Source organism: Sorex araneus, chromosome 6 (assembly GCF_027595985.1).
Source record: "Sorex araneus isolate mSorAra2 chromosome 6, mSorAra2.pri, whole genome shotgun sequence".
Classification (NCBI taxonomy): domain Eukaryota; kingdom Metazoa; phylum Chordata; class Mammalia; order Eulipotyphla; family Soricidae; genus Sorex; species Sorex araneus.
The window spans coordinates 59,645,562-59,665,061 of NC_073307.1; the positions used below are offsets into that span (position 1 = coordinate 59,645,562).

The 19,500-nt window shown below is 53.3% G+C and overlaps 1 protein-coding gene across 8 annotated transcripts in view; it reads right to left on the minus strand.

Moving 5' to 3' along the window:
• Window positions 1-19,500, minus strand: part of AKAP13 (A-kinase anchoring protein 13) — a 181,033-nt gene that overhangs the window by 55,118 nt on the left and 106,415 nt on the right. For 6 of the 8 annotated variants that reach the window (XM_055142067.1, XM_055142066.1, XM_055142065.1 and 3 more), the window contains exon 8: window positions 16,577-16,704. In XM_055142067.1, coding sequence (XP_054998042.1) covers window positions 16,577-16,704 — 128 coding nt within the window. Of the gene's footprint in view, window positions 1-3,138; window positions 3,795-16,576; window positions 16,705-19,500 lie in introns of those variants that run through there. The other 2 variants (XM_055142069.1, XM_055142068.1) reach the window with 1 other exon arrangement.

Below are 19,500 nucleotides of genomic sequence, written 5' to 3' on the forward strand. Positions count from 1 at the left end.
ACAGATGCTGCTATTAAATATCCATGGTTCTGGCGGGGTCTTCTCATTTATTTTTTTTCTTGAGCAGAAAGTTCCTAAAACGTACTTTCTGGCCCTGATCCTATTCAAGCTAAAAAATAAACCTAAATCTTTTGTTCACATTCTCTCTGCAAAAATGAGATCCTGGACACAAACATGCAGCACCCAAATGCCTGTGAGTTCAGCACGTGTGGAATGTGGGTCCTGATAGAAAGTGGCAGACCATGGCCATGGCTGTGCCCCTGCCACGTGGCCTGGGAGCAAGCCTAGTGAAGACCTACACCACTCCACCCATGAAAAGGGGTAGACACACTCAAGTGGAGCGGGAACTGCCTTTGATTAGGGGCATGTGTTGATATCCGAGCACCCTAAAGGTGCATGGTCACACCCCACCCGCTCAGCCACTGCCTGTCTGTGCTCCTGAACCCGAAGTTTCAGGAGACCTGGCTGGAGAGGCTGAGCAAAGGAAGCAAAAACCCACCCTCCTCCATAGCCCCAGTCCTCTCGGGGTCCAGACTGTCCTGTGCAGACGGGGCTGCCGCCAACTCTTCACCTCCTCATTTTTTGCCTAGTACAAGGCGCAAGCATCCTGGAACAAACTCCCACAGAGCTGAGTCTCCACTCATTGGACACCAAGTTCCTGGAGACAGTCACGCCTCCCTTGGTAAGCAACAGAGGCATGAATTACAACACTGCTGGTTTTACAAAGTGAGTAAAATGGAGACGGCCCTGAACTAAACCAGTTTACACTTAGATCCAGTCCCAGGGTCTGGGCCCAATCTTCCTATACATGGTTCCGCAGAACACTCTAGTGTGGGCAGTCCTTCTGGGTTTAGATTACTCTAGCTGGTGGGGCAAATGTGCCATGGGAGACAAGTGTGGAGAATCATCCTGTATGACTTGGGGCAGCAGAGACCCGTGCGACTACTCCAGAGGGAATGTGAGCAGGGGGTGTGCCCGGCTCTGGGGGCTACACACATTCCCGCCCCCACCATGAGCTGCACGAGAGGGAAACTGCCATGAGTACAAGCTGGTCAATACGCAGGTAACAAAAAGACTTGGCAACCCAGAGTCATGGAGAGAAAGGAGAGAGCCACGGTCCCTGAGAACAAGCCCATCTGGGCTGGTACCGAGGACCCAGATGGCCTGCGCCGCCTCTGAATCTGTCTTCCACACGGTGAGGGAGACCCACAGGAGGACACAGAGCGCGGCTCTGCCCGCTGCTTCGGCTTCAGACCACAGACCTGCTGCTGCATGCCTGGCCTGCTGTCAGGGGTTTCCCACAACACCCACGGAGACCCTGGGCATGCCTGGCCAACATCCTGTCCTACCTGCCCAGGCTACTCTAGCTGCTCCTCATTCCAGTGGTGTATCAGTATTTGTGGTGCTCTGGGGAAAAGTTCCTCGCCAGCAGTACCTCAGCCCACCTCTTCTACCTCAAGCAAGAGTCCACTCTGCGGCCCAGACAGCTGGCTCCCTGGCTCTGGTCACTGAGAGAAATTGCAAGTTGAGTCCCTTTCTCTGTGAACTGTCTTTGAGCAATAAGAGGTTTTTAAAGAACTGTGTACCTTTTCAACTCAACCCTGTGCCTGACACCCAATAGGATACTACTGCCATTTTAATGTATAGTTTTCAGCGGGCACCAATTAACACCAAATTTGCCCATCTCATTCACGCAGAAAATAGGGTGCCTTCGGGTCTCCTGATGCTTATTTGGGATAAATGCCTATTTTCTGAGAAGTGGTTTTCTTCTACTGAAAGGTTTCTTCTAATGAAAAGTTAGTGAAATCCTTTCATTAGGTGCAAGGCCATCTGGGGGGGGGGGAAGGGGAGGAAACACAAGTAAAAACTAATCAGTAAAACACTAATTCCATGTACATGAGTTGGGACCTTTTGGGTTAAAAAAAATAAAAAGAACACATCTTTGTCGCTAGGGTTTTCTCACTGGGCAGGACTGAAGAGAACCCCAAGTTCTTTAGGGAACAGGCAACACTTGCAACCCAGCAACAAGTCTAAGTGAAACAATGTCCAGACTGCCTGATTCCCCGGTACTCCGTGTAGAGCTCCTTGAGTTAGCTGTGTCGAATGGTGACTCCAGAGGACACTGCGACCCCCGTCTCCCTCTCCTTCCGTTTTCCCCTAGCAGGCCAAGACTTCCAGGTTCAAGCAAAAGCACTCCTAAATCTCTGAGGACAGGAATTAAAACAGTGCGATTCTGAAAGATCACATCTGGGAATAAGTTCAAAACACCAAGTGACAAGGGTTCCCTGCCTCACATGGCCTATGGCAAGGCCTACAGCCACCTGCCACAGATTTCAGAAGGGCTAAAACACCCGCCACCAAATCACACTTGTCCACCAGCCACAAGCCCATTCCTTGGCCACAAGTGACCAATGAAAACAATCAGGGAGTCTCTGGCAGTTGACAGAGCTGAGAGGCAAGAAAGCCCACTGCCCATCTGCTTATCCCAGCCCCCAAAGCACCCCAGCTCCCCTCCAAGGTGGGGCTGGGAGGTACCTGGCTGCTGGCCAACAGCCCCACCTTGGCCAGAAAACCGCTAAACTTACAAAAATTGTGCCTGGGTTGCCCAACATTCCCAGACTCCCTCCCTTTAGCCTCTCAGGGGACTAAAGGGGCTCTTACTAATTTTAGCCCGAAGGCCCAAGGCCTTCTGTGAGCAATTAGCTATCTGGAGTCTCCGCCCCTGCTCAGGGCCGACATCAGTGACAGCCTCGAAAACAAACAAATGCAGCTCCCACCAGTCACGGCCAGACCAAGGCCAGCCAAGCCCCACTGAGTCAGCAGCCGGGGTCGGGGACCCTTCCAAGGGAAAGCAATGACTCCTTCCCTGGAGGGCTGTGAAGGCGAGGCAGCCAGAGCATGGGCCAAGCCAGAGAGGCCTCAGAGAGATGCCCCAACTGCTGCGAGCTGAGGGAAGAAGGCCTGGGTCTCGTGCAGCGAACCCCACTGAAGGAACTTCATCAAGGGTTCAGAGGTAACTCCCCTCCGCACCCCACCCCATCTGGGTCCAAACATCCCTCCAGGCGCTTTCCCTTACCCCGACCCCACCCACCCCGACTTTGCACAGCTCCTCTGTCTCTGACCAGACCCAACACTCACCTTCAGCAGCACCACGTCCACTGTCCTGTCCACCTTAGAGATGTCGCAGAGGCTATAGCGCCTCTTGTGCCGCTCGTACATTTTGTTCTAGTGCAGACAGGAGGGACCCAAAGAAAACGGGAAATACCCTCTAACCTGGGGGGCCTGTGCTCCCACAAGGCCCTCTGAAACCCCGACAGTTCCAAACAAGCTGAGAAGAAAGTACACCAAATCCAACAGCATGAGCCAGGTGAGAACTCTGCGGCGACCTCAGAGCACTGGGAGTGGGGCCTGCACGCCGTGGCCCAGGCCGGCCTGCTGCTATGCTTCAGGCACATAGGGACGGAGAGAAACTCGCCCCTCGAGCCCAGGGTGGGCTGGTCCCACAGAGAAACGAAAACTGAACTGGTTCAGCATAATGACGGGCCTGGGGCAGAGGGGCCAGAAGCAGGCAGTGAAAATCCTCCCTGCACTCAGTCAGGAAAAAGTAAGAAAAAAGAGGTATACAACAAGATGACACGGAAAACGTCTCATTAAAACCGTGCTGGCCTGAAAAGAAAAATAAAGATGAGGGCAATCCGTTTTCCGATCAGGGAAAGCCGGTGGAAGCCGGCACGTCTGCGGGAGAGCAGTCCAGGGCCGGGCTGCAGGGGAGAGGCTGCATTCTGAGGGAGCGAGGGAGCGGCCAGGACACCAGCCCACTCCGCCCCTGACCCGCCCCTCCCGGGCGGGCCCAACGGCTCTGCTCGCCTGCAGCTCGGCACCAGCCACCCTGGAGGTTTGGAAACCTAATTGCAGTGGTGGGAACGTGATTCATCCACAGACAGAGGAAAAAAACAAGGCTCCGATTCCAACCCGCTTCCTCTCCTCCTCCTCCTTCCAGTGTCCCTGTGAAAGGGGCTCTGTCCGGCCACCACAGCACAGGCTGTGACTTTCCAGGCACAGGGCAACAAATGGGGGGGAAGGGGGCCCTGCTAAGCCCCCATGCGGGATGAGAGCAAGCAGGTGTGGAGCTTCCTGCCTGCCACCGCCAGGGAAGCCCGCAGCGCGGCGGGGAGTACACCCGAAGCCCAGCTCTGTCCAGGGACAAGGTGGCAAACTCATCAGAGCCTGGGGAACGGGGCTCACAGAACACACAGGCAAGAAGGCTGGGCATGCGTGCTGACGGCTGGTGCCCCCGAGAGCAGGGAGACACCCTCCCCACCTCACATTCACAGTTCTTGCACCCCACTCATGGCAGTTATTTCTCTGCATTTGGGGAAGCCTCTGAACATTCCCCTGGGAGCAAGCAGCCTTATTTCAGAACCCACTGGAGGGGGGCGGAGGATAGCACTGGAGGGGGCAGAGATGGTGGTGGGGGGAGTGTGAGTTTCAGACAGAGACGGGCCCTCTGACACTCAAACTCCTTGGAGGCACAAGGAGTCTGGAGCTGAACCGGCCCAAGGCGAGCCAGTGACTCAAACTCCCCGGCAGGGGGGCAAGCCTCAGTCCCTGCACTCCTATGTGTCTGGGCCGCCCATGGGGCTGCCTCAGCTCGAAGCTCAGTGCCCACTTCACCCCCCCTGCAGCTGCAATGTGGGGCCTGTGATCCCTCACCGTTCACACGAGAGACGAACACTGCTTCCCACAAGTGTGACCAGAGAAAGCAACCAAGTGCAACCAAATGACCACTGGGCGAACGCAAGGCCTCGCATACCCGTTCAGCTCAGGTGGACAGCAAAGGGTCAACAAAGGGCTGAGGGGACCAACCACAAGAGCCCAAGGCACTGAGGATGGGGACATCACTGCTGGTCATCTGCGGTGAAGGGTCCAGCCCTAACGACCCTACTCCCCGCCACACCCAGCCAGGCCCTCTGTCCTCCCAGCCACCCCCTTCCCGCCGCCTTAATCAGAAGCAAATGTTTCCTGCTTCCCCAGTTCCCAGGCAGCCCTCTGGGATCAGAGACGTGGAATCACCACGGCCAGCTCTCCTCCAGTCCCCTCCCTGCTGCACACAGGCTGAAGGAAGATAATCTATACTGATTTATTCCACAGATGGTTTCTGCCTCGTAGTGGAGGTGAACAAAAGAAGCAAATAACAAGGTCTCTGTCCTCAAGAAGTTCATAAAATGAAAGAAACCTGTTTCAGAATGGCCTAATCATCTGGAATGGCCCGAATTCTCGCTTTGAGACAGACTCCATGAACAGACTTTGGCATTTCCGGCGGCAGTGGGTGCTAGGCTGGAAATCTAGCGAACTGTACTCCGTTCTGAGCAGGGATGGGTTTGCCCTCAGAGCGTTTGGGCTGCTCAGGGGACCCCTGCGCCAAGTGGGGGGCCAGAGCCCGCACTCTCCCCTCTGGCTTGGCCCAGCTCTCTGGCAGAGGCTGTACCAAGCCCTGCACTTTGTTGCTGCTGCGACAGTCCAGGTTTTTATCAGAAACATCTGGAACCACTGAACCATTACTCTGTTAGAATTTTGAAACACAGAGACCAATCATTTCTATCCAAACCAGGACTGAGAGGTACAAGGTTTCGTTTTGAGACCATTTTCTCTTCCCTTTCCTTCTGGGAACTGTGTGTAGTAGGAGTGACAGCCTCCCCTTCTCTCTGCAGCTCCCCTCTGGCCACAAGGTGCCCCAAATTCTTTGACGGGGTCAGGGGATTATTTTTAATGGGCTCATACCAGAGACCCATCAGTCTTCAAGATTCTAGAGAATCAAGCACAGAAATTCTCTGCATTCTAAATGAAGCATTTCGGCTTGTGAGTTCAGTTTTGCCTCGATTTACTCAGTCACGGGCCCTAATGCTTGATCCAAGTGACTGAAGTCCCCTTCAAAGCAATGCTCACTTTTGTCTTGGCTCAGGAGGGGGCAGCGAAGGTCCAGCGGCAGTTTCAGAGCCTAGATACCAGCAGGGAGGTAGCAAAACTGCCAGCACTGAGGGGAAGCCCACCTGACTCTCCTTCCCCAGCCCCAAGCAGCTGGCAGTGGGTGGCCGCCAAGGCATCCATGCAGCAGGGACCCAAGCAGTTTCTGTGGGGGTACAGATGGGTAGGGGCAGAAGCGGATGCTGAGCGGTGAAATCAAGGGTCCTTCCTCTTCCTGGGGTACACTCCCTACCAGAGTACCATGGGCTTTCAGAACTGAAAAATGAGACAGTGTGGACACCGGCCTCAGCTCAAATCCTTCCTGATCTTTGGCTGAGGAATCTTCGTCCACAAGAGCTCTAGGACGCGGGCAGATTCACAGAGAGAAAAGGGAACTGAGAAATTCTCCCGCCAAACCTGGTGGGGGAAACTCGCAGCTGGTTCTTGCGTGAGTCTACACAGCACTGCCACGTTACACGTGAAATGAGAAGGGGCCTGCCGCCAGCAATTGTCATTAACCTGTGGCTCCCCCAACCCGGAAGTAATGAGTCACCCACAGTCGCATTTACCGGTGGCGATATGCACTAGACTGCAGAAGGAGATACGGCACTGCCCCCACCCCTAGCAATGCCAGTCTCTCAGCACAGACCACCTAGTCCAGGCTGTTGAGCTCTTGAGGGAAGAGGGGGGTTCCTAAGCCCCAGAGAGCCTCCCTCCTGTGCAGTGTTGCTGCAGGCCCCGGAGCTGGGATCCCCCCCACCTCTGCACTCTGCTGACTCACTTCTAGAGGGAAGGGAAAGCTTGCAGGAGAGGGACAGTGACTCAACTGGTTGCTGTTGCCTTTGCAAGAAAGCACCGACAACTCACTGTGCCAGAGAGAACAAAAGACAGAGGGGACAGGAAACTAGGAGGGTAAAAACCAAAGCTCCTGAGAGATCTCTTCTTAGATCTGTGTTTCCGACAGGAAGGACTCCTGAAGTAAGCATACATGCTCCATCTCGCTGAGACTGCCAGTGAGGGGAGATGGATGGAGCAAGATGGGAAGTCATGACAAGGTGGGTGAGAGCCCAGGACAGCCCATCAGAGGCTCCAGGGATTAGGGACACTCACACCTCAGACTTCCTGTTGGCCAGTGTTCCATAGACATGGGCCACTGGTCCTGGACCTAGTTCCCTCCATGGGGTCCTGGAGTGACAGCCCAGGAAAAAAGCCCCAGAGTGGAAGTCTGCTGCGGAAGATGTCACAGCTAATCAAGGTCCCACCAAACTCCGTTCTATGTGTCTTTCTTCTTTCCCTAAACATCTCCCAGAGTCACACACAAGATGCTTCTCTCGTGCAAAGACTGTCACTTTGTGGAGTCAAGAGCTACAGCTCCATGGGGCCAGAGAGACAGGACAGCAAGAAGGGCACTTGCCTCGTGCATGGCTGACTTGGCTCAGTCCCCAGCACCCCATACTGCAAGGAGCGACTCCTGAGCTCAGAGCCAGGAGGAAGCCCTGAACACTGTCAGGTGTGCTCCCCACGGCCCCAGAAGAGAGCTGCTGGGCAAAGGACAACAAGGAACAGTCTGTGATTCCCATAACTCCTCCATCGCCTATTCTTGAACACTCTGCCGACACTACACTGCTGATTCCAATGAACTCATTTCCTGTCACTATTTTCCCACCCAAATAGTTTATATATAGACATTTATGACTGCAAAAAGCATGAGATTCAGACCAACTTTTGGTGGTGGCTTCTATTTCCAATTGTAATCTAGGTCTTAAAAAAAAAGTGCTTTTTCACTTATTAAATTTCTAGGAGCCAGAGTAATAGTACCGTGGGGAGAGCATTTGCCTTGCAGGTGGCAAACCCTATTGGATCCCTGGCATCCCATACGGTCCCCCGAGCACCACCAGGAGTGATCCCTGAGCACAGAGCCAGGAGTAAGCCCTGAGCCAACTGCCAGGTAAGGCCAAAAGAAAAATAATTTCTAGACAGTTTTTGCTAAGTAAAGTATGAGTGAATATACTATTTGCAAACACTTAACTTTTTTGAAAGAATTTTCAAAATTCCCCCAAAAATGTGGCTTTTTAACACTTCTACATTTTAAAAGCCTGGAATGGTAAGAATCCTTATGTAAATAGCAACTTCTATGTCACTAACAATTTAAACCACCGAAATATTTCACACAGAGAATTTGTGCTACTGGAACCAAATGCCTTTGGCACCCACGCGTGCACAGAGTCAGCCCAGCCCTGACTTCCGCACTGCATGGTCCTCCACAAGTACTGCCTGGGAGGACCACGGCACTGAGTCAGGCTGATCAGCTGGTGGGGGGGCCCTGGGAGTGGCCCCAAGCCACACCGCTTAGTGGGGGAAATTCTACTGCTGCAACAGAATATTACAACTTGATATATCATGGTCCGAACCTTCAAAAAGCTTTAGGAGGTGAAGTCAGAGCAGTCATTACACAGGATTTGCGGCAGGTCTGTGCTTGGCAGTGTGGATCTAGTAGGGCAGGCATTAGGCTGTGGTAATGACATGTGAGAAATGTCACAGAAGTACAGAGCTGCCAGACTGTTCTACCTGAACCCCGAACAGAATTCAGGGGCCAGAAGAGGCCTATTGAGGAAATGGGCCTAACCTGAAGCCTGGTGAGTGAGCAGGAGAATAAGGTGGGGTGGGGACCAGAAAGACAAGAGACTGTTCTTGCTGAGACCCAGGCAGAAGACCCAGTGGGTGTTGAGACCCAGACACAAAAAAAGTGCAAGCAGCAAAGGACCAGAGGAGCGCAGACAGGGTGCAGACAGACGCCAGAGCTCCTCCAGAAGCCAGCATCCCTGGAAGGCCATGGAGCAGCTCTCAGTCAGGGGTAGGCAGAGTAAGGCAAGAGGTGGTGACAGGAGCTACAGAGCCACCAGAGGCCGCCGCATAAGTTGGAATCGGAGCAGTGAGAAGGAAGATGGAAAAAGAAAATGAAGGCCCTCGGCATGGGGGCAGGAGCATGAGGACACAGAGGGTCGTGTCTGGAGGCCTGGCGTGGCACCTGGGCAAGGAGAAACCACCGTGTCTGAATCACTCCCCAGCATTGTGGAGAGCACACAGCATGTTCCCAGAGCTCAGGGCACGCTCACTCTCGACACCAGGCGTGGCCCTGAGAAAAGGAGCAGCAGCAGGCATCGGAGAGACAGGAGGAAGCACGGTGCCAGAGGACAGACCCGTTTCACAGGGGCAGCAGTCCTGCAGGCACCCAGCTCCTCTATGACTGCCGATGGCCTGCCCCGAGTCCAGGCCATCAGTGGTCCTTTCCTTTCCCAGAAGAAAAGGAGCACGAGGCAAGCTCTGGGGACCTACTCCCCTGGGCACGTCTCCCCTGAGACCCTGGCGAGACCCAAACCGGCAGGTCAGGAACAGCAGTTCCCTGACAGCCCCCGACAGCCAGAAGGGGAAGCAATGGGGACAAAGAGTGTTTGAGAAAGAAATGGAAAAAGTCGGGAAGGGCCAACAAATGAGACACTCTCTTTCCACAGGCTCATCTCTGGGCCCAAGAACAAACCTCCTTCTAGAAAACACCGGCAATGAGGTCAAGGGAAACCGCACTGACATTCACTGACTGGCGCCTCCTCGGGGACCCTGTCATCACATGCCAGGGCCAGTACGCACAAACAGGGAACATGAGCCCCACGGAGCTGCCCACTCTACTCGTCCCTCACTGTCCACCAGGCAATGGGTCCTGGGTCCCGAGGACCCTCGCCCCTTCGTCTCTCACCTAGAGTGAGGATATCATAAAGACAGCAGGAGGGAGAAACCGTTTCCTACCCAGGTGCAAGCACAGCCTGTGTGTTTGTCACGGCAGCGTTCTCTGCTGCCATCCCCACATCGGCGTCTTTTCCTGAGGAGGTTTAAGTCAGACTCCGGCCAGTGTGCTCTGCAGGATGAGTCAGATGACACATGCCTCTGCGAAGGCGGTGTCAGGGGACAGAGAGGAGGGGAAGGGAACTTCTCTGTGCTGCGGTGAGCGGAAGCTGCAAGTGGCTTCCGCCAAACTCAGACTCAGCTGCTGAGCAGAGCTCTGACGCCCAAGCCGCCGGCAGAGGCCCCGTCTGAGAGCGAGCCCGGCTGAGCAACAGGGTAAAGAGTTAACCTTGGGGAGAAAAGAAAAGAGCCTCTTCACTGGCGAGGAGGGGAAAAGCAAGAAGAGAGGTATTTATAGATTTTCCTGGCCAAGCTCCAGAATTCCCAGTGTCCCTGAACAAGCCTCATTCGGAAAGCCCGGCCCCATGTGGCCTGTTGGGATAAAGAGCACTGGGCTCACCGGTGACCTGGAGAGAGGCCCACACTGCCAGGGCCTCTCTGGCTCAAAGACACTCCGTCCACCTCCACTGACCCCAACTGACCGGCTGCTGTGGGACAGCATCCAATCCTGCCAGCCTTCTGCCTGAACCCAAAGAACCACACAGAGCCTCCAGACCCCCTGGAATGCCACCACCCCAGTCACCTCCAACGGCTCGGCCACGACCCCTCCCCTTCCTGCCTGTGAGAACTGCAGCAGCAGCACTATCATGGCCATGGCCAAGCACCCTCATGGCAACAACACCCCGGTGATCAGCTAGGGGGGCTGTGGGAGCCAGCCAGATCCCTTCTCGGTCTGGAGAGGGTCTTGCAGGTCAGGGAGCCCCTGCTGAGGAGCACATGTTTCTGCAAGCACATACCCAGGAGACAACACTGCTGTAGAGACAGTACAGTGGGGCATCCCGGCCTCACACTCTCTGGCTCGCCTGCTACCCCTGCGGAAAAAGAAACACGCAGGGTCCCCCTTAGAGTCCACCTTCTTTAAGTGCACAAACAGGAAGTGCCCCCAAAGGGCAACTGAGGTTACTGCCACCTCCCTGGATGGTTCCAGCACCCCATGAGGGAGGGGACTGGGGACCATGAGGTAGCATCAGAGTCTCACCCACTTGGCCAACCAATAAACAGGACTGTCCCAGTGAAGCTCCATGCGTGGCCAGGGCTATCTGGCATCTCCTGGGGCTCCTGAGAGTGACAGGCGGCAGTCCGTGAGCTCTGAAGCCTCTTCTGGCACCACCCTCCTCTCTAGGTGCATTTGGCTGGCCCAGACTCGGCATCTGAGCCTACCAGCAGCTGCCTCCTGGGACAAAGGCGAGTGCTGCTGGGGCCACGGCACAGGACGGCTCTACACGTGCTGAACAGACCTGACTATTGCGAAGTATCTTCCTTCGCCAGTCTAGGTCAGTAGGTTATTCAGGAACAAAGTGGGTCAGAAGTGTCAGCCATTCTCAACACCATAGTTTCGGCTTCTTTTTTTTTTTTTTCTTTTTGGGTCACACCTGGCTATGCACAGGGGTTACTCCTGGCTCTGCACTCAGGAATTACTCCTGGTGGTGCTCAGGGGACCATATGGGATGCTGGGATTTGAACCCGGGTCGGCTGTGTGCAAGGCAAATGCCCTACCCGCTGTGCTATCACTCTAGCCCCAGTTTCAGCTTCTTTAAGTCAGTCACCGAAGTACCTCAACGTGGCCAGGTTTGCCTCTCGGCGCTGAGCCAAGAGCCACCCAGTCCTGCTAAGCCAAGAGAAAGAAAGGCAAGCTCGCCCCCTGGAGACGAGAAAGAAACTGTGTCCCGGGAAAAGTGACTCATCTACACAGGGAATTCCAGAAGACGTTAACCAAAATAAGTTCAACACAGCCCTTACTACTCTAAAAATAAAATTTTTACACCATTTTAAAAATAGTTAAAAATAGCAATTTGATTAATTTGATGTGTAACCTAGTAGGTACAGGGAAAAACCTTGTAGGTCGGGCCCCATGGTCCGGATTCGATCGAGGGGTGTGTGTTAAATGGAGGTCGGCTTTCCAAGAAACCTAATGCTCAACCCGGGAGATTTCACGGCTGTGCCTGGACACATTTGTTCTTGAGTGGCTTAAATACCAGCGAGCTAAACCACCTGCTGGGTTAACCAATCCACGTGACTAATACGTTTATGCAACGAGCCACTGGAAAAGGAGTCGCTCGATGAAGGTCTGTCCCAGGGCAGCATGCTCTTTCCTAACACTCGGGGCTGCACACTGAAGATGAGAACTGGCAAAGACACGTAGACACCTCTGAGTTGCTGCCCTGCACTGAGCAGCAGGAGTCACGATGCCGTCCTGGCCACCAGGAACATGTTTTCACGGGAAGGGCCACATAGAGCTGCTTTCCCGCGCTTGGAGGTCAATGCGGTCCACACACCTGGCCACACCATTGTTTAGGAACTAATAGGCAGGGCTGGGAAGCCGTAGGAAGTTCTGTTCAAAGGCAAACTCTCTACATAAGTACCATCTTGGTGGCAAAGAGAGCAGCTTAGCAGCTAAGCGAAACAGAACACAAGTGAAAGTCTGAGAGTGGCCACAGAAGTTTCTCTAGTTGCCAATCAGTGGTGTTTGACTTTAAGTGTGCGTGAGCATCATTCCAGGGTACTAGTTTAGAATGCAAACAGCCATACATGGGGACACTGGGAACCTAAGTCACTGGTGGTACTTACTCGGAATCATGCCTCTGGAAACAAGACAGCGAGACATCAGTAACAGACTAGGAGGCTTTCCGCCAGCTGACAAAGTCCTCTGACTATCCTGTGAGGCATAGCATCACCCAATATTTCTGTACTAACGCAGAAGTGACAGGCTATAAGTAATCTCCACTCATTCAGAGAGCTTTCCAGAGCTCAGCGGGCAGCAGAGACCGAACCAGCCCCTTAGCACCTAAGCTGGTGACTGCGACTACTCAGTAGTTCTGAAAAAAACAATGCCCCATATGCCTTTGGTTCCCCGAAGGAGTAGAAATGGACACTGTCACCTGAAGCTATTCCACCAACTACGAGGAATCCTGCTCAGCCAGGAGCCAGGCCCAGATCTCAGAGGGTGATCTATATTCATTCACCAAGGGAGAAAAGAAGCCAAAGATAATCTGAGTCCAGTGAAGCATGTAAGTGGGCATAATGCTGATTATCACAGTGTAAACATATTAAGGCTTTGACCCACAACAAATCACAGCCACAAAGTGTAGAAAAATGACCAATGGAAACAGCCAAATTGTGGATCAATTATGGCACGGCCTTCCAAGTGGTGAGCAATTTCTAGCCCAGTGAAGAAGTCTACGAAGACTGTCCAGCAACAAATCTGCAGCATCCACACAAATGCTTTTTCCTGAGTGAACACGAGCAAACGTGCATCATGCCCTTGCCTGATCCCCGTGGAGATCACACAGTATGCATTGCTGACCGATAAGTGAGGGCTTGTTCCCTGTGCCCAGGGCTAAGCAAGCAGGACACTTGGGAGCACCTCACTCACCCAAGGTCCCCGTGTATCAACAACCACACATGTTTAGGGAAGGTGGGTTACCAAACAGGAGACCGGGAAGAATCACAGCTCAATTCTTTCCATCTACTCGAGAACTGCCATAGCGCACCTTCAGGCTGCAGCTCCACCCGAGTCAACAGAGTCTGGCTGGAACCTCGGAGAAGATAGAGTGTCACAAACAATCCAACAATACCTGGCCTGATCCCAGGCACACACACAATGGACATATGTCACAAACATCGGGTGGCTCATGTGGCACTAATGCCACCCCACTGTCGATACAGCTGGGCGCTGCAGTCGACTTTCCAGACTGCCAGCATGGGGAGCAGCGGGGAAGAGAGAAGCAGCTGCGGCCAGGAGCGAGTACAGGAGGGCCTGCTGGTCTCGGTCCCTGACCTGCAGTGCGGCTGCAGGCAGGCAGGGGTCATGGAATGAGACCAAGTGCTCTCACCATTCCAACCCTGGCTGCATGGCGACCTCAGGCAGGCCCACTGCCTGTCCACAAAGCCCCAGCAAAACAGGGGCCGGAGCGATAGCAGAGCGGGTAGGGCGTTTGCCTTGCACGCGGCCGACCTGGGTTCAATCCCCAGCATCCCATATGGTCCTCCAAGCACTGCCAGGAGCAATTCCTGAGTGCAAAGCCAGGAGTAACCCCTGAGCATCGCTGGGTGTGACCCAAAAAGAAAAAAAAAAAAAAGCCCCAGCAAAACACCCTTTTAAGAGAAGTTAGGGCATGATGCAAGAAAGAATGTTCATGTCACCTGAACACCATATGAAGTTCAACTTGCAAGCATCGCAAGCCCCAGCTTTTCCCACCCAACCCGTGAGGACACAGGGGCCTGGTGTTCGGGGGGTGGGGTAGGCACCTCACCAAGCGGCCATATTTCTGTCTGTGGACTTTTCTCTGCTGACCACGTGCAAACAGACCAAGGAATTCAGTGCGTGCAGAAGAAAACAAAAAAGGGAGGAAGTGGGACACAAGAGAAAATGAACTGCCACCCTACAAGACTGAAGAGCACACAAGAAGACTTTCTGCGCCCAGAACATCTTCCAGAACGCAGCATAACCCCAGAGCTTTCTCCAAGTACATGCGGGAAGCAGACACACTCAGGCTTATGAACACACACTTGGCGGCCTGCTGGCGCTCCTGGCACTGTCCCCACCAGTCCCGAGCCCGGCAAATCAGAGGGAAGGCCCTGTTGTATAAGTCTGGCTCAGAAACCAATCTCCCAGCAACCCCGGCAGCTGCACCTGACCTTGGGCTGACCATATGTTCTCGTCACTGTGTAGTGAGACACCATGAAACAGGGAGGCAACCCCTCTCTCCCAACCACTCCAACAGACCAGGGAGGGCATGAGGGGCTTCCCCGCCAAAGCATGGGGCTCTCTCCTGTGCCAGACAAGAGGCAGTTAGTATATTGATGCCGGCACATCCCATAACCCCACCCAGCACCACACTGACATGAAGGCATTTGAATTCAAGGATATGAGCTTGTCCCTTCCATTTCCCGGGTTTCTGGAAACAAAGACGCGGGTCCCCCGCAGGGTGTGTGCCCCTCCAGCATCTGTCTGAAGAAAGCCTGCTAGTGGGAGCCACCCAACATGAGTCACGACCACAACCTGGGGCCACCTCAAGCACCTCCCACCTCCCCACCCCGCTTACCTCACTGCCCAGACACTGCAAACAGCCAGGCAGGCACAGCTCTGTCCCACTGTGGGGGCACTATCAAGGGAGAGACCGCTTCATTCTCCCGAAAGGAACCCAAACATGTTCTACCTCCAGGAAGTAAAGCTCACCCAGAGGGTCTACTCTAATGAACAGTGTGGTCTCGGGGTAGGCGTCCCCAACCAGCGCTCTGAAGCCACTTCTGGCGGGACTTGGCCCTGCTATGCAGGTCAGAGGATTCAGTGCTTGGGCCCAGGGCATGCATCCAGTGCCCAGGCAGACCTCTGGACCTCTGCGTGGAAAGCACACACATCAGCCCTTTGAGCTATCTCCCTAGCCCCCAAGTTTTAAGTCGCCACGTTTTACAATTAACATCCATAAACAAAAAGAAGATTAACCTGAAAACCCTGGAGGAAAAACATCACTTTTAAAAACTGGACTGAATGCTTACTCTAAGTGCCCCGGGAGTGGCAGATCCATTAGCAGGTATATGAAAACAGGACACCGTAAGCTCACACAAAGCTGGCTCCACTCATTGTGATACATTTGTAACAGCTATAAAGTCAGCAATCCAAGCAACGAAATATAGTATGTCCAGCCCAAGGAACACCACTCAGCAATAAAAAGAAAAACCAATGTTGCAACATGGGCGAACCCCGGAGGTAGCACAGTGGGTGGGAGAGAGCAGCCACAAGACCCTGAGTGGACTGCTGCATTCCGATGAGACATTTCATATTCTCACTGTTTTGTCTGGGTGGCCAGGGCCACAGCCGGTGGTGCTCCTGATGGGTGGCAGGAGACCCTCAATGCCAGAGGTCACCTGGAGGACCCTTCTGCCCTGCAACTACCGTCTCTGTGAAGTTCCAGGAAGGCCAAGTGCATGCACAGAAAGTGATTGCTTGGGGCTTAGGGGCTGGGGAGAGACAGCTAAGAAGTGCAAGGTTTCTTTTTGAGGTGATGATAGTGTTCTAAATTTAGACAAGACAGTGGTGAAGCCTATAAAACTCTGTGAATATATTAAGAACACTAAACCATGGCCAAGGAGGTTACTCAAATGGCTGCGGTGTGGACTTTGCATACAGGAGTGCCAGAACCGGTCCCTGGCTCTTCATGGTCCCCTGAGCACAGAGCTGGAAGCAGCACCAGAGCAACACCAGGTACCGCCATGCCCCACAGCCCCACTAAGAACAAAGCTAATGAACTGTCCCCTCTAGGTGAGGGAGTGAATGCCAATACAGCTATGGGGACAGAAAATGGCTGAATATATATATATATAAATTCATATTATATATATATAAATATACTTATTTATATAAATATATATATATATATTTAGTGAACAGGTTGTAATCTTAAGTACTGAGCAATATATCAATCTTATTTTTGTGCTATGTGAAGAAAGAGGAGCCAGCTTAAGAAAGGTTACAGATCCCTTTCAGGGGCCAATTCTCAATGAGTGACACATTAAACTTCATGACAGAAACTGTCCAGTTTGGGACGAGTCTTTTTCGTGACCATCTGCTGTGGTGCAAGGAATGCTGCCAGCACATGGGTGGAGGCTAAACGGGTCAGAACTGAGTGGATCAAGCGGGTCCCAGGCTACTTACCACCTGGGTCTTCGGGCTGTGCTTCATCTTGGGAGGGGAAGCTTCACCAGATGCCTCCTCAGAAATGGCACTGCCCCTGGGCTCACCGAGAAAATCCACTCCATCTTCAGCTTTCGTGTCTGGCATTTCTAAAGAGAATGAGCTGGTTATAAAGTGCTTGCTGAGCCCTGCCCCCTACACTGTAGTCCAGGATTTCGTGCTCTGCTTTCAGGGTCCATCTGGTGGCTGCACACTTCTCTAAGTCTGGTGGCTCTGGTGGCCGTGCACTTCTCTAAGCCTCGGTCCTGGGACAGGGGAGGGAGGGAAGAGCCCCTCAAGACCTAACTAGGTGTCCACTGGCACTGCTGGCTTTTCATAATACACTGAAGGTGCGACACTGTTGTGCACCATAAAGGTAACTTCTGCGGCAAGGCCACCACCAGAAGAGCAAGTGTGAGAGGGGTTTGCCTTTGCACGGGCTAGCAGGGCAAATACGGTCTCTGGAACGAGGCTTCAGAAGACAGGCTCCACTCTTGTCTACACTGCCGCATGGGAGACCACAGCCCTGTGAAGTATTTCTCCACTTTCATTTTGTCCCTGACCAAACCATAATCACAAATTGGCTATTCCTTCGTTCAAGCAAATGCTTTTCTCCAAAATCATGCTTGCCGGATGGGCCAGAGAGCAAAGGCATGTGCTACCTGGCCACCATCTGGTCAAGCAGATTCAGGAAGGAAGTGATCAAGCGGTCTCTGAAGCAAACACATCTGCGCACTTCATTGAAAGGGCAACAAGCCACCAGCACAAATTTGCCTGGATAACCCACACCCAGAGGGAGGAACTAGGGCCTCTGTTTGCCATGGGGACTTCTCTGGGGTCATTATTATCTAGGTCCTGTCACTCACTGCCCTAGCAGAGAAACAGACACTCTGCCAAAGTGCACTGAGGGATGTCTCAGCCAAAAAGAAGTGCTCTTAGCTAAAATATCACCCTAATATCACGTGTGGCGTGCAATGTCCAACTTCAGCTTTGCAAAGCTATGTTCCTGGGTTTTTGCAAAGCTATGTTCCTATTTACAAATGAGCATTTATAAATCCTCTTTCCTTGCTTTCACATTTACATCCTCTTAAAACTAGCATCAAAATTTTAAAAAAAAAGGAAAAGAACCATGCTGCCTTGCCTCTCAATCTATTCTGTTCTACAATTTATGAAATATAAGTGAAATTAAAAAAAAAAGTAAACTCTGACTAAGCAATCACTCACATATTCCTCAAGCCGAACATTTCTAAGTGAGTCAGAATAACTTCTTTTTTACTTGGGGGAGGGGTTGTTGATGAGTTTTATTTATTTGCGGTGTGATTTCTGGCCCAACGTGACTACCCTGTAGCGGTGGGCTGAGCGTGTGTATCTGGGCACACAGGCAGCATGACAACAGTAAACAGTGATTGCTGACGTCAGGGGGCTGGCACCTCCCGGCCCAGGAGTGCAGGGCATCTGGCAGGAGAGGCTCTGCAGCCCCGCTCCTCCTCTGCCACAACAGCAGGTCGAAGACGCCGACGCAAGCCTCTGGCTCTGAGATCACTCTTGGGACTTTCTTTCTGGGGCAATTACCCAGGGGTTCTCCCCAGTCCTGGCTCTCTCTGGAAAAAAGCACCCATTTCTTCATCACAGACCACTTCTCTCTCGGGGACACCACGAGTCAATGACCCCAAACGGGGGAAGAGAGAACCAGTGGTCAGCACGCCCCCATACAGCAGCCAGACCCCACCCTAGGCCAGCTCAACAGCACACACCCGCTTTCCTTTTCGAAGCCTTGAGGCTTGGAAAATCCTTTACCATTTCTCTGGGACATGATGAAAATCCCTGGGGTTTTTACCTTTCTCACACAGGCAACCATAGCCCCAGCCTTACAGAACTCCTCTGGCCGGAGCTGGTCTACAGACTGAGTCAGAGAGAACTAATTCCAGCCCATGCTGCCTGGATGAAAAGAGCATGGCTGGCTCAGCTTACAGCCACTCCCTTTCTCCTGGGGGGCACCCTACCAGAGCCCCCAAAATAGACTTGCTGCCGGACTGTGTTTTCAAAACGGGAAAACTTCGCATTGAAATGCTGTTATCTAGTCACAAGAAAACATGCAGTAATAAAACTAGATACCTAACATCACCAAAAATACCACCTCGAGTTTCTCAAACGTCTCCACTAAAAACATAAACAGAAGTCACGATCAGCAGCAGTTGAGAGCACTCCTCCCGGCAAACAGTCGGGGGATAAACTGCTCTTCTCCCCCACAACGTGCTTTTCCTGCTTGGCTGCTTCATTCCGGACACCCCTGCCCCCAAGCTCCCTGAACCCAACAACATTTCAAGGGAATTTCAAAACTCAGAGCAGAAAAAAAACCACAGAGAAGAAACCAGCCGGCAGCTGCTTACCTCCCGGCCCGGGCAGCTGAGCTGGCCTGGCCAGCACCTGGTCACAGGTGGTGAGTCACACTGACCTTCAGGGACACCAGGACTCAGGCCGAGTACAACTCCAGTTTCTCGTCGGACCAAAGCAGGAGTGCTCGCCCTGCGCCGCCAAGCACATGGTTCCCCGGGATGGGGCAGGCTGCTGTGTGAGCTGTCTGCTCCAGCAGCTGCTGCGCCCAGATAAGCAGCCGCAGCGCCTGCCCTCTGACAGCCACGGCCCAGGGCTGGGGCGGAAATCCTGCATCCTCCCCTGCACTTCTGACGGGAGCCCTCGGCAGGCAGGGTGCTAGAGGTCCGCAGTGGGCAGAAGACAGGCCCATCCCCCATCCTCACCAACCAGGTAACACTGTCATCTGGGGGTGGGGCTGGAGGGCAGCTGGGAACGCTGCTCAAAGCCACTTCTGAACCCACTCAGATCTCACTGTGCTAAAAGGCGGCAGCTGGGCTGACTGGGAAGAGTTCTCTGGGCTTAAGAAGAGG